General features: G+C 41.4%; 1 protein-coding gene across 5 annotated transcripts in view; it reads right to left on the bottom strand.

The window, feature by feature from the left end:
* Window positions 1-1,836: 1,836 nt before the first annotated feature.
* The window catches only part of PARVB (parvin beta), a 65,418-nt gene continuing 54,837 nt past the window's right edge, over window positions 1,837-12,417 (bottom strand). For all 5 annotated transcript variants that reach the window (XM_054192383.1, XM_054192415.1, XM_054192391.1 and 2 more), the window contains exons 12-13: window positions 9,872-9,944; window positions 1,837-5,232 (exon numbers count right to left, since the gene is read on the bottom strand). In XM_054192383.1, the coding sequence (XP_054048358.1) occupies window positions 5,156-5,232; window positions 9,872-9,944 (150 nt within the window). In that variant the 3' untranslated portion in view covers window positions 1,837-5,155. The remainder of the gene's footprint in view (window positions 5,233-9,871; window positions 9,945-12,417) is intronic.

The raw sequence follows: 12,417 nt of genomic DNA, 5'->3' as shown, positions 1-12,417 counted from the left end.
TGTCTATGTGCTTGGTCCCTGCTGGAGGCTAAAATAAACAGAAACACAAATGCAGGAAACGTGCAACTCCTGAAATACCAGAAGGCATTAGAACGGTGTGATCGTTCCTCCATGGTACTGCACGGCACGACTGTTCGCTAGTCTGCGTCTGGGGCGACTCACAGCGCGCTTTTTCTTCGCGTGTAATAATAAAACAGCCAACAACAGACAAAATCATCATGCTACATTACAGCTTTTACTCGTGGCCCTTTGAGCATTTTATAAAGCAGCTCAGCACTACTCTACTTACCTGGCAGAAGGAGAAAGCTAGCCACAAGGAGAATAACTCATTTGTCCTTAGAGAGCTAGAGTTAGCCACAGCAGGGCCCAAAATGCTCGTCTGAGACACGAGTTACCTCCACCAGGCAGTGCTGCTGCTCTTCCTTCCCTTTTCCACCGTTAATTACAGAGGGAAAGCTCCCTACAGCAATCACTTTACCTGGACATTTCCTTCAGGTACCGGTTACATTTCTTAATTTTTCCAGAAAGAAAAAGCAACTCTGCAGTGTTCCATGAAATGTCTCATCCCAGAATGAGACAGTGGACAGCCACACTAATTAAGCCGGTCTGGTTTAATGCTGTTAAGGGACAGATTCCTGTGTTTAGCTCCACACCACAGACAAGAACTGACAGTTCTTTGTGAGCTAAATGGGATAAAGGAAAGTGGGTTGAAAACGGATTTCCAGCTGCCATGAATTCTTAGTAACTGAGAACTTAACCCAAAATCCTTAATCAAAGGACAGGCTTAGTTGTATTTTCTAAGCAGATAATAAGCACAACATTACATCAAATTAGCAAAGATCCAGGGTACCTTCTTACCTATGCGCAAGTGCGTGCCACAGCTGAGAAATGTAATAAGTAAAAAACAAAAGCAAGGTATAGTTGGAGATGCTATTGGCAACTTTGCACAAATCCAGTTTTCGTATCAGCAGGCAGAGGGAGCAGGAAGAATTAAAAGTTGGGAAATTCATCTGTAATTACTATGTCTCTCCCTACTTCAGCTGGCAACTCAAGTGACTTCTTTTCTTGAAGCACATCAGTGTCAAAAGCACGAGTCTGAAACACATGTGATGGACAAGCATCTTTTTTCCTCCAAAAACTGATGTCGTCACCAGGGCATGAAGTCTTGTATAGAACAGCACTAGTAAATTCTGTATCAAAGCTGCATTTGATTTTATGCCCATCTCCTACCCCCCAAGTCTTTCTGTACATTCCCAAAGCACAACTCATGCATACACACACACCCCCACACACACACCTGGCCCTCACATAAAAATAGCCACTGAAGAACAATTCAAGGAATCAACAGCACTCCCACCAATAACAAGTTCTGATAATGCATTTTCCTGCTTCCCCACACGGCCTTGCTTTATTGGAGAGCCACTCTATGCTCTCTCCATACCAGAGCAGAGGGAAGCACCCAGGCATTTTCAATGTCACTCCAGACTAACTTGGATTTCTGGCCTCCCAAGAGCTCTGCAGACACATACGGGACTGGCTTCGGCATGCCAGGCTTCCCTCCTGTGCTGCTGCGGAAGGGAAATGGTAAACAACTTGGTCAGGTCCAGCAGCTGAGCAATATAAAACGAAAAGTAGATGAAACCTACAGAAAAGCTCATTTGTGTCTGCCCATACAATCCCATCACCTGTACCAGGGCCAGAAACCTGAGAACGCTGCTTTGCTAGGTCGACATAGATCATCATGTATCTAGGACCCTTGATGAAGAAGGCAGCTGAAGCCCACCTTTCAAAAGTTCTTCCCACAGAGAAGGTCCACTTAGCCAAAAAAAACAGATGTAGAAAACCAAGTGATCATCATTTATTTATTTGAATAAATAGTACAACTGTCACAAACCATGCACAACACTCCTGCTGTGATTTTTAGCAAACATAGCATTGCATTGTAACTTGCTTACAGTACACAACTCTTGTCGCAAAGCTGGATGTCTCCAGCATATGACAAGTCCAGAATTTGATCTGCGAGGCTGGTTTTTAGTAGCTAGAAATTCAGAGTAAACACTGTTAAAAACAGTAGAAAAGAGTCTTAAAAAATACATTAATACTGAAAGCACAGGGGTGTGGGGAAGAGGGGTAAAAAGTTCTATAAAGTTTAAACCGATTAAAAAAAAATCTGCCACTGTTGGTTTTTCATCTTGAGAAACAGGACGCAGCTGAAGAGTATCTGGGCTTCTGTGGTAATATAGCTCACTGGAACCAAGTGTGCCAAGCAGATGCACCTAAAAGGCAAGTTGTATGGACTGGAAAAGACAGACATTCATTAAGTACTTACAAATGTGGAAGCTTTAGTGCTGCAGAGCATTCAGTGTTCCATATGAACTCAACAGGACTCAGACCTACCCCACCGGCACCCAGGGAACATATCTAAAACTCCAGTGACACAAAGAGTTCATGAATAACATTTTTAACATTGACTCATCTTTTTGAGAGGAAAAAAACTAAGTATATGCATATGTAAGAGAAAGGCCTGACAAAAACAGGTGTTTCGAGAAGCTTTACCTACACTGCTCTTCCTGTAAACTGGACTGTTCAAAGCGCCAGTAAAGTTAAATCCACACTGCTCCCAATCTGGTTAACAATAAATACAGCATCTACAGAAGAGTGACCTGGCTAGACGGCAAGGAGCTAAGGAATGAAAATTGTATTTTCCCTATGCGACATTTATCAACAGACTTAAAAACATAACAAAACAGGGTATGACACCTGCTCCAAATCTGTCCAGGGCATCAAGCCTGCAGTCTTGACTGACAGGGATATTAATGTAAGGAATGTTAAAAGGTACCCATGCCTCAGGTTGTAGAGGGGAGACTCAGGTTTCTACAGTGACCAGAAATGCCTAATTAAACAAAACAGAGACTCTTTTAAAACTCGATGGTATGTTCACATCTGCTCACATGCAATGCGGATGCCAGCTGTTAAATCCCCACCTCAGAAACAGCTATCCTCCCTCCCAGACCCAAACTGATCTTATCTATCTCCTCTTGTTACTTTCCATGTGCTTTTGATATTAATATTGCTTGCCATTTCAAAAACTAGATTCTCTGGAGGTCTTTCCCAGCAACCCAGAGAATATCAACAGCGTTGGCACTTCCACATCAGCTGAAGGGAGGTGGGTGGAATGACAGCTCTTTAAAAGACTTGTTTCCCACAAATAACACTGCATTAAACTAAAAGTTTGCACGGCCTTTCAGTTCAATCTCCTTCCAGCCTCATGACAGCCCTGTTTCACAGCACGGAAGTTAGACAAATTTCATTAACTTGCCAGGAGAGCTGGCCGACCAGGCCTTAGTGCCTCTGCAAGTCTCCTCTGTAATAACTGCCAGCGTCATGGTAGAGTCTAGTGGCGCCCATCTGAAATTCAGGTCCAATTGTACTAGTCTCTGCATAAACAGCAAGAGGTCAGCTCCCTCCTAAAGTACAGACAAGCAATGACTCCCCACAGAACCTCACAGGGTAGATGAGACCTGAACTTTTAATGGAAAGAAAGAGCAACTTCCTTCCATCTTTGTTTTCGAGGTATGAAAGGAGGTGACCCAAATAAATCAAATACTAGAAACCAGAACCCAAAAATACGAAACAAAGAAGTAGAAGCCCATTTCCCTCCCTTTGACATTAAAAAAAAAAAAAAAACTTAAGGAGGGAAGGCGAAAAAACAATCCCAATCATAAAATACCATTCAAATAGCAAGTTTCCCCTTGAACTCAGTAGGGCAAATGAAGTTTTGCATGAGAAATCCACTTTTAGGGAAAAAGGACACCTACTTACAACAGGACTCAAGGACTTGTACGCACCGCTACACCTGCACATCACCACCCAGGAACCGCTCCACAGATGAAACCTGTTAAGTACTATGAAGTAACTAGACTCTACCGGATAAACACAGCAATCCTTTTTTTAAAACGGATTCCCACTAAAATCCGTAGCAGCTTAAAAGACTACAAGACTAGACCAGAGCCTAGCAGAGTATTTCTTGGGATGGCACAGGGCAAGTCGATGAAATTAGTTTAAAGCATAACTGATCACTGAAGGAGTGCTAACCATTGGCTTGCACTACGTATACCACATGGCTTGCATAACCCAGCGCAATCCACAAGTACAGGCAAGCTCTTATTTACACAGGAACTCAGTTTTAGTCTTTAAGAAAGAAAATACATAAAACTCCATTTATAGAAGCCTGACCTCCAGAACTGTACAGCTGCCAATAACTCCAACAGGAATTAATCTGACCCTTTAGCTCAGCTACATGAAATGAAGAGTTGGCCTTTAAACTGCCAAACTCGTTATTCCCCATGTTTGTTTCAGAAAGGACCAGGGGCAAAATGCATTAATCCAGCCTATGCCTATTTGACCAGCTCCTGACCGACCTGATTGAAGCTGCATGCTTAACAGATGACAGTGGCCCTAGCAACTAAATTTATCCTAGATAGGAGATGAAATAAAAAAATAGACATCAAAAGATTAGATGGTCATCCCATTGCAAGACTTATTCTGTGTAAACACAGAATGGAATAACACTGTGTAGTATGAGGTTAACACAAAACCTGAAGCTTTTGCCATTAGCTTCAGATAGTGCCTGTAATTGCCCTCAGCCCCGCCCACCCAACAGAACACACGAAATCTTATTTAACTGAAAAGGCTCAGCTTCTAAATAAATTCCAATGCTGATTTTCTATTGCTAACACTCAAGCCTAGAAAAATCTTCAAACGCCAGTGGCAACCAAGGAATACGCAAAAGAAAGTCTACTGTAGAATCAAAGAGTCTCCAGCCATGCGGAAAGTCTCACGTTTTCCCTGCATATTAAAGTAGTTAGTGGTATATTTCCTTTATCAAAAAGAACATTTGTTGATCATAACAAACAACAGACCCAACAGTATCTTCTGGGTGTGAAATAGCTACACATTTTCAAGTGACCTAGAGAATACACATGCATTATTTTTAGTGGGATTGTCATACAAACAGCTACAGAGAGACCACATCAACTGTAGAAAGAATGCATGAAGTATAGTATAAGGCACAAAGGGAGCGTGCAGAGGGTGTGTTTATTGTAATTTCTGCCCAAGGGCATTGGAAGGGTGAAGATCTCAGCAGCTTCCAGGATCATTCAACATTCTTGTACTTTGTGAACAGGTTGTATAGAACCCTGAGGGTAGACTTCAGATCCAAGTTGACAACATCTGTGGAAGAAAAGGAGAAATCCTTAATTTGCTTTTTGTTCTCCTTCGCTTGCCCTCAAAGGAACAAACGTCCCCACATCTCTGAGCTGGTGGGATCAGCAACAAAATACCCCACATAATTCTGATCTCCCCAAGACAAGCTTATTAAATGTCCTGTATGATGCACTTCAAAACACCTTCACGATAATACTTCTCTGGGAAACAGAAGAAATGTAATTCCCTTTCTCATCTAAAATTCGTTACGGAGAAAGTCTGTCTCTGTCTGAGGCCTGTGATAAAGGCTTTGGGAAATACCACCGATGACTTCACTGGCCACGGCAGCAGCAAACAAGTAGCCACACACATTATATGAGATATTGAACCTCGCACATTCACAACTCTTTAATGATACAGTCCACGAATAAACGAAGCCTGAATTCTCTTAGCAGACTCAAAGTTTTCTATTATTTAATATCCCTTCTTACCATGCTAGGCCAGGGAACAGGTCTGGAATGGTTCTAAACAAAAACAAGCTTTTCTGCTAGCACCTCCCAAACTATTACTATAATAAAATGCCAGGAAATAGCACAGACATAATCCAGGGACTATGGAGGAAGGCACAGCGCAGAGAAGGCTGAAGAGGTGGAAACAAAGGCTGGATATAATATGTAAGAAAGGAGGAGGAGGAAGCAAAAAATATACAGTCAACACTATATATGGAAGCAGAAGTAAGGAAGAACAGATAATTTAAAAAATCAAAGAACTATGAAGACAACAAACAATTAACAGACAAAGTACAATTAATATGAGGTCCAGGGGAAACATCTACTGCCTGTTTTGAAGAATCCTTGCCAGGATCTCTCCACCCTTCCCTCCCACCCCATACTGGGTGACACTCTAACCCTCACGCTTCATCTGCTACTTTCAGTAACCTCTCAAACTTTTCTTTCTACCCTTTTTCCTGTATTATTTCACATATTTCACTTATGATTTTGGATTTTGCATTTGCAAAAGAACCTTCTCCTGCCCCAAAGAAAGCAAAGATCCTAGCTGCTGTGAAGTAATACACCCTGAAAAAAAGAGATGTCTTCTCTGGATAACTGAGATATAAAACACATTTCTAATTTTTCCAGGTGTCACAGGAAGTTGCTTACTACCACAGCATTGTCAGAGAGGTAACAGCCAGAATCAGCAAGATTGTACCAGCAAGAACTCTGTACCAAGACCCAGTCAGAGATGGATTTAAAATGTAAACTTAGCCATGGGAAACAACACTTTGCAAAAGCCATGCACTTCTAAAGCTGGGAAATGAAGGCAAATAGCTGGAGAAGAGACACCTACCAGCAGATTTGACCCACTGATGCTGGCAGTCACATTTGTCTGCTAAACAATTAAACAGAATAGCGCTGCCACCATGAAAATACCAAAAAGACTGGCCCAGTCAGCTCTGTAGTGGTCAGAGATTTGTAGTGTATATTTGCCTCACTCCTCCCAAATGGTTTTCTTCCCCCCATACTACCCATCTTCAGCTTCCCACCAAAAGCAGGATGGGTCTTTTCCCTGAGCCACTGTAACCTCCATTTCAGCTGATACAGCATGAAGCGGTGTGACCAAGTCTTGGAGGGTCCAGTTCCTGCCTCTGGCTGACATCCGTTCAGATGCAGGAACTGCCTGTGCTACAAACCAAGATCAAGGTGCCAGTGGAGAGAAATAGAAACCTGGAAGGTGAAGCAGAAACATCGCTGGAAGCTAGAAGCTCAGCTAGGAAACCAGGGCACGTCCCAAGGAGAGAGCAACTGGGAGTAAGAGGCACCAAAGTGCCAGAGCAAGAGCTAAGGACATCAGAAAGAGCACCAGAAAGAAGGATCAGGAAGGGGGCTGAGACCTGCAGCACTGCATGTACCGTCCATCTACCCTCATGGAGGTACTTCAGGCTGATTCCTACTAATCTCCAACAGCAATATGAGCTAGGTACCTGCTGCTGCTCACCCCTGGAGATTATGCTGAGGAGTGAGAGATAGGGGAGGCCCCATCACTGAAAGAAGGAATGGAACCAGCTCTTCTATTTGGCAGTAATTTTAGGGTCAGAAGAAACTCTTGTGGTCACATAGTCTGACTTCATGTACAACACAATCTTTAGAGAACTTTATCTTGGAAATCCTGTATTGAGCTTACAAACCAATCTGTGGCTGAATTAAAATATAAGATTAACATTGCATGGTTTTCTTTTTCTTTTTTCTTTTTACATCTTCCAGTCGTGGAAATTCCACCTCCATCCCTCGACAATTCAGACCCATGGTTAACTACCTTCACCGTTGCAAAAGTTATACTGTAATTCTAGTTTGACATTTTTCTAACTTTCGGACCTTGTTATGCCTTTGTTTGCTGCATTAAAGAGTACGGTAGTGTGAGATGCATCCTCCCTGTGTGGGCGATTACAGTGTTCCTTACTGATCAGTGTCGAACAGGCATTCCCAGGAATAAGCGTATTCTCAGCATCCCGTTTCTTATTTTAAGATGAGGCATGCACAGTCACAACTTTACCAACAACAACTAATAAAATGTTAACCGAAATGGCCATAGATCATCAAAACAGTGTAAAATATTCCATTAATTTAAAACTTTCACACTCCATAACAACCCCATTTGAGGCTAATAAATTAATCCACTACAACATACTTTGCTGCAATAACTCAGCATCAAGTTCTGCTGCTGGCTCAATCTACCGAATTGGGCTGGAAGAACAGAGAAGAGGAGCTGTCCCATATCCTCCTATTTTTGTTTATCACCAGTACAAAGATGCACTAAAATATTAAACAAGATGTCTTTCTTGCACGCACAGCAGAAAGCATGGGCTATAGAAATTAAAGTTGTGGTGTTCTGCTCTAGACAACATTTTACATGAAAATCCTACAACTAATTCAAGAGGCATTTCCTACCCAATTCACACTAAAGGACATGGATTCACCTAATAGGTTTTCCAGCCTATTTAGGAACGAACAATAGGTCAGTATGGCATTAACAGAGTATACCGTACACAAAAGTTTTTGCAGAGCATCACAGTCTATGAGAAAATTAATTCTTTTAAGAAACATGTATTCTATGACTGTACTGACTCTCAAGATCCTACAGAGGATTCAATGAAACTATGGTGACAAGCAAAGCCCAAGATGTTACTTTCCTCTCCACAGGAGCCGCTTTTCAAGAGCAAGTCAGTTTTGCAGGCAATTCCAGCCAGACAGACACCTCACGACCACACTGACTCCAACAGCTGTGAACTACTGCTGCCAGGAATGGGTACAAACACAGAAGAGGAAGGAATATACACAAGAGACTGTACATCCTGCAGCAGCAAAAAGCAAAAAGGAATGTTCTATAAGCTAATTTGGCTCTCTAACGTCTATTAACAATTAAATTTTCAATCGACTTAAACATCTGCTGCTGCTTACTGAATCTACACACCTTGTCCAAAGCAAACAAAAGATCTGCCATAGTGTTCTAGCACTCACGACAGTGTAAGGATATAAGACAGCCTTACGGGAAGGTAATGTCCTCTGTTATATCAACTGATGAAAACAAAACAAAAAAAAGGACAAGCTTTCAGCTAGAGAAGTCTTCTCCTAGGTTTTTAACACTGTCTCAAAACAGGCTTATCTAGCTTACCTGGTCTCCTACTGCAACCTTTTTAACCCTTCCACTCAAAAAACTGCCATTCCTGATTGTGCGTTCATATTTCTCCAGTTTCCTTGTTCACCTCATATACCCACTGACTCAGCTCTAGTACTCAGAAGACTCCTTTACTCTCCCAAGTCAGTGTATTGTTTCACCAAATTATTCAGGAGCACTTTTCATGCCCAAATTTAAAAGAACAGTACTGACAGGATACATGTACATTTAATATTGTCTTTTGCCTTTTTTCCCCCACTATAACCAGCTTCACCATTTGTTAATCTATTTACTATCACCATTTTGTCTCATTTTAAGTCAGACTGAACATTTCTTGTGGGCTTCTCATTTTTTGTTGTTCTATGGAAGCCTCTTAGCACATATGTAGTTTGAAACACCAGGAATAAAAATTGGTCATTTAGCAATCATAAAGTTTTAATTCCTCTTTTTATCCCTAGTGCAAGCAACAATGCAGACCTCATCATTAATTAATTTCAAGGTTCAAAGACTTTAAAGAAAAACCTCACTTTTCGCACTTCAGTTCTGACTCCCAAGTCCACATAAATCAAGAAGAGAGTTTGCTACTGGTTCTCCTAAAAAATACAAAAGCCTTTCTGTTATCTGTCGCTGAAATCTGATCACAAGAGTCCAAACTAGCGCTAACTGTAAGAATTATGAGAATTAGACCATGAAAAGCTTCCTGCTTGGATTGTTATTGAGAATACCAGGCAAATTTATAATATAGCACTGAATAGGTCTTGGATAATTCACTAAAGCTAGACTTGTACACCTCAGTGAATCTACTCCAGACAAGAAACATGGGTAAGGATATACCCCAGACACAGACAATGATTCTTTTGGAAAACTGTGAAGGGCTACATCTACAGCTCTACTTTGTGGTACTGCTGCTACTGTCTTTGAATAGAGTTGCACTTGAAATGCACCTGCTATTATGTCTTCATGTACAGTTTAAAGCTACAAGGCATGTTCATACCTTCAGGACGAGCTTTTGGTTTCTTCAGTCCTCCATCTTGCATTAGCTCAAAAGCAAAGGAAACATTATGGACCTGAAAAGAGGTAAAGTGGTAAGAATCTCAAAGTTATATAGGAATTAAAAGCCTTTAATTAAATTTTAAAAATGCTTTATTCTCTCTATACTTGATACAGAGAATGATAATTCTATTTAAATCAATATTAAACTTTTACATGTTTAAGCATGGCAGAAAGTACATATGAGAGTCTAAGAAACGAAAGCTTGCATCATTATAGGGCAAATATCCACTTTTTGATACAAAGGAAGTAATTTAAGATTGCCAAATTTCAAGTGTACAAATGTGACTGAGTACCACATGAACCAGGGAAGGCCATCAAGCCCCAATCTCAGTCTCTACGGCAGAGGCCAGAGAGCTCCCAGTAACAACTACAACAGAGCTGCGTTTTGTTGAGTTCTTCCTGCCTGTACCCAAGATCAACATTTCCAACTACAAAGCAAGAGATCACTCGCCATCCAGGCAACAAGGAATGCAACAGAAGTGACATAACTGAACAGAAATGAGAAAATACATATGGGTGTGTAAGAAAGAAGAAATAAGGACACTAAATGGAATTATTTTCAAAAAACAGTAGTCTTTTCTGAATAATTATCAGCTGCATATCAAGCAACATCAACATCAGATCATCGAGAAGCCAGGCTGCTTGTTGCATGACCTTGTGCTAATCCCTTAGTCTCTTGGTGCTTTGGCTTCCTCTACTTGAAAACAGAGCTAAAAGCCAAATTAAGTTTCTCTAATGAGGCAAATGCTTCAAAAAATGCATGGTGGTGGCAGCTCCTAGACAGACTGTGCAGTGAACTTGCAAAACAAGCTACGCACAACTTACAGAAAGAGCTTCCTCAACAAGCCACCAAGGACGATACATGAAAGTCAGAGGAAAGAAAATGGACAAAAAGGAAAAATGCAAGACAGTGGGTGTCTTCTTTTAATCTCTCTTTTGAGGAGTGAACATTATGGTTTAAATAGATCTGCATAGCATCATTTTTGTCCGTGCGTACCAAAATTTAAGCAAGGTAATTTAGGTTATGAATTCTGTGCATTTTTGTTACTGCAAATGACAGTTCTGGAGATACATAGCAAGGGGAAGAGGTTTAATTAAAGCTACTCATCTTGAAAATCAGGGAGTTATGCATACAAAGCTCCCCTACAAGAAGGAAGAAAGGCCCCTTTCACTGGCGCTTATTGCTCAGGACTTTATTAATCTCTTTTTACCTGCTACAGTTCCTCCTCATTCATTGTGACAAAACCAATTACTTTCAAGATGAAAATGTTTTTTCCTTTCCCCAAAATCACAAACTTTACCTCTCCTTCTTTGATTGACAAATCCCCTTTCCTCAAGGCAGAGTCTTCACACGAAATCACAACATTGCTTCAGGAATGTTGGATAATCTTTATGAATTTAAACGATAAACAACAAAATCGTAACTGAACAGGTGCTGGCTACAATCAGCATCCTGCATTTCTACAAGGGTGAAAATTCAAGATACTAGAATAAAAAAGCAAGAGAAAGCTATAAAGGAGAGCTTGTATAAGACATAACAGATAACTATCTTCCCATTGCTCTATCAAGTTCCTGTGCAGTACACAACATTCAAAATGAATTAACTCCCATCCTATCCACAAACCTAACACCTAAAGAAGCCCCTCTTACCGGAGTCTGATTTCCTGCCTTTAGGGAGACCCTTTAAGCTCCCAAATATCAACTAGTCACCTCCCGAGGAAGTCAAACAACCCTACATAACCTATAGAACCAGCAGGCTCAGCCCATTAGCCTGAGTCCGTTAACAGCACCTATTTGGTGCAGCTCAGTTTCCTCTTGCAATCCCGATATGATCCACCCAGGCAAAGCTGGGTTATTCTACTGACAACGAAGTCCCACCCACCCCTCAGACAGCATGTACCTTTGCTGACGGGTGCTTGACAGTAACAATCTGCGCTGAAGACATTATGAAAACCCCACCGTTTTAAACAGCCCTCGCCTTACAAAGCATTCTACCTTTTAACTTTTGCCAATGTTTCCACTCCTGACCTAGCCATCTCCTGCTCCAGCTCAGCCAACACAATGCTTGCACCCTCTCCACAGCAGAACGTGACCGAATAAAAAGCAGGGGGCAGATGCATTACTCTAGCACAACCAGGCTCAGAGTATTCCGACACGAGGCACCAAATATACACAGATGTGCGTGTGCATGTCCAGGAACAACCACAGAAAGAGGCAAACTTTTGGTTATGACAATAAAATGTGTGTTAAGCACTCACACTAGGAACGACACAGGACAATGGAGCAAGTGTGGGGCGATGAGCAAGACACTTATTTTGTCTCCTTCCATCTCCAATACCCTGATTGAGTAAGACAATCTAAGACTGCAAAGAATCCACTCTTCTTCCTCAAAGCTCATTTTGACCAAAACACTGTTAGGCAGTAAGTCATTCACTCTTTACAAAATAGAAAGAAATACCCAAAAATGATAAGCTAGCACATTCTCGC

Source organism: Rissa tridactyla, chromosome 1 (assembly GCF_028500815.1).
Source record: "Rissa tridactyla isolate bRisTri1 chromosome 1, bRisTri1.patW.cur.20221130, whole genome shotgun sequence".
In the NCBI taxonomy this organism is placed as follows: Eukaryota; Metazoa; Chordata; class Aves; order Charadriiformes; family Laridae; genus Rissa; species Rissa tridactyla.
The sequence above is the reverse complement of the archived record's forward strand: the minus strand, read 5'-3'. Positions and strand labels throughout refer to the sequence as shown.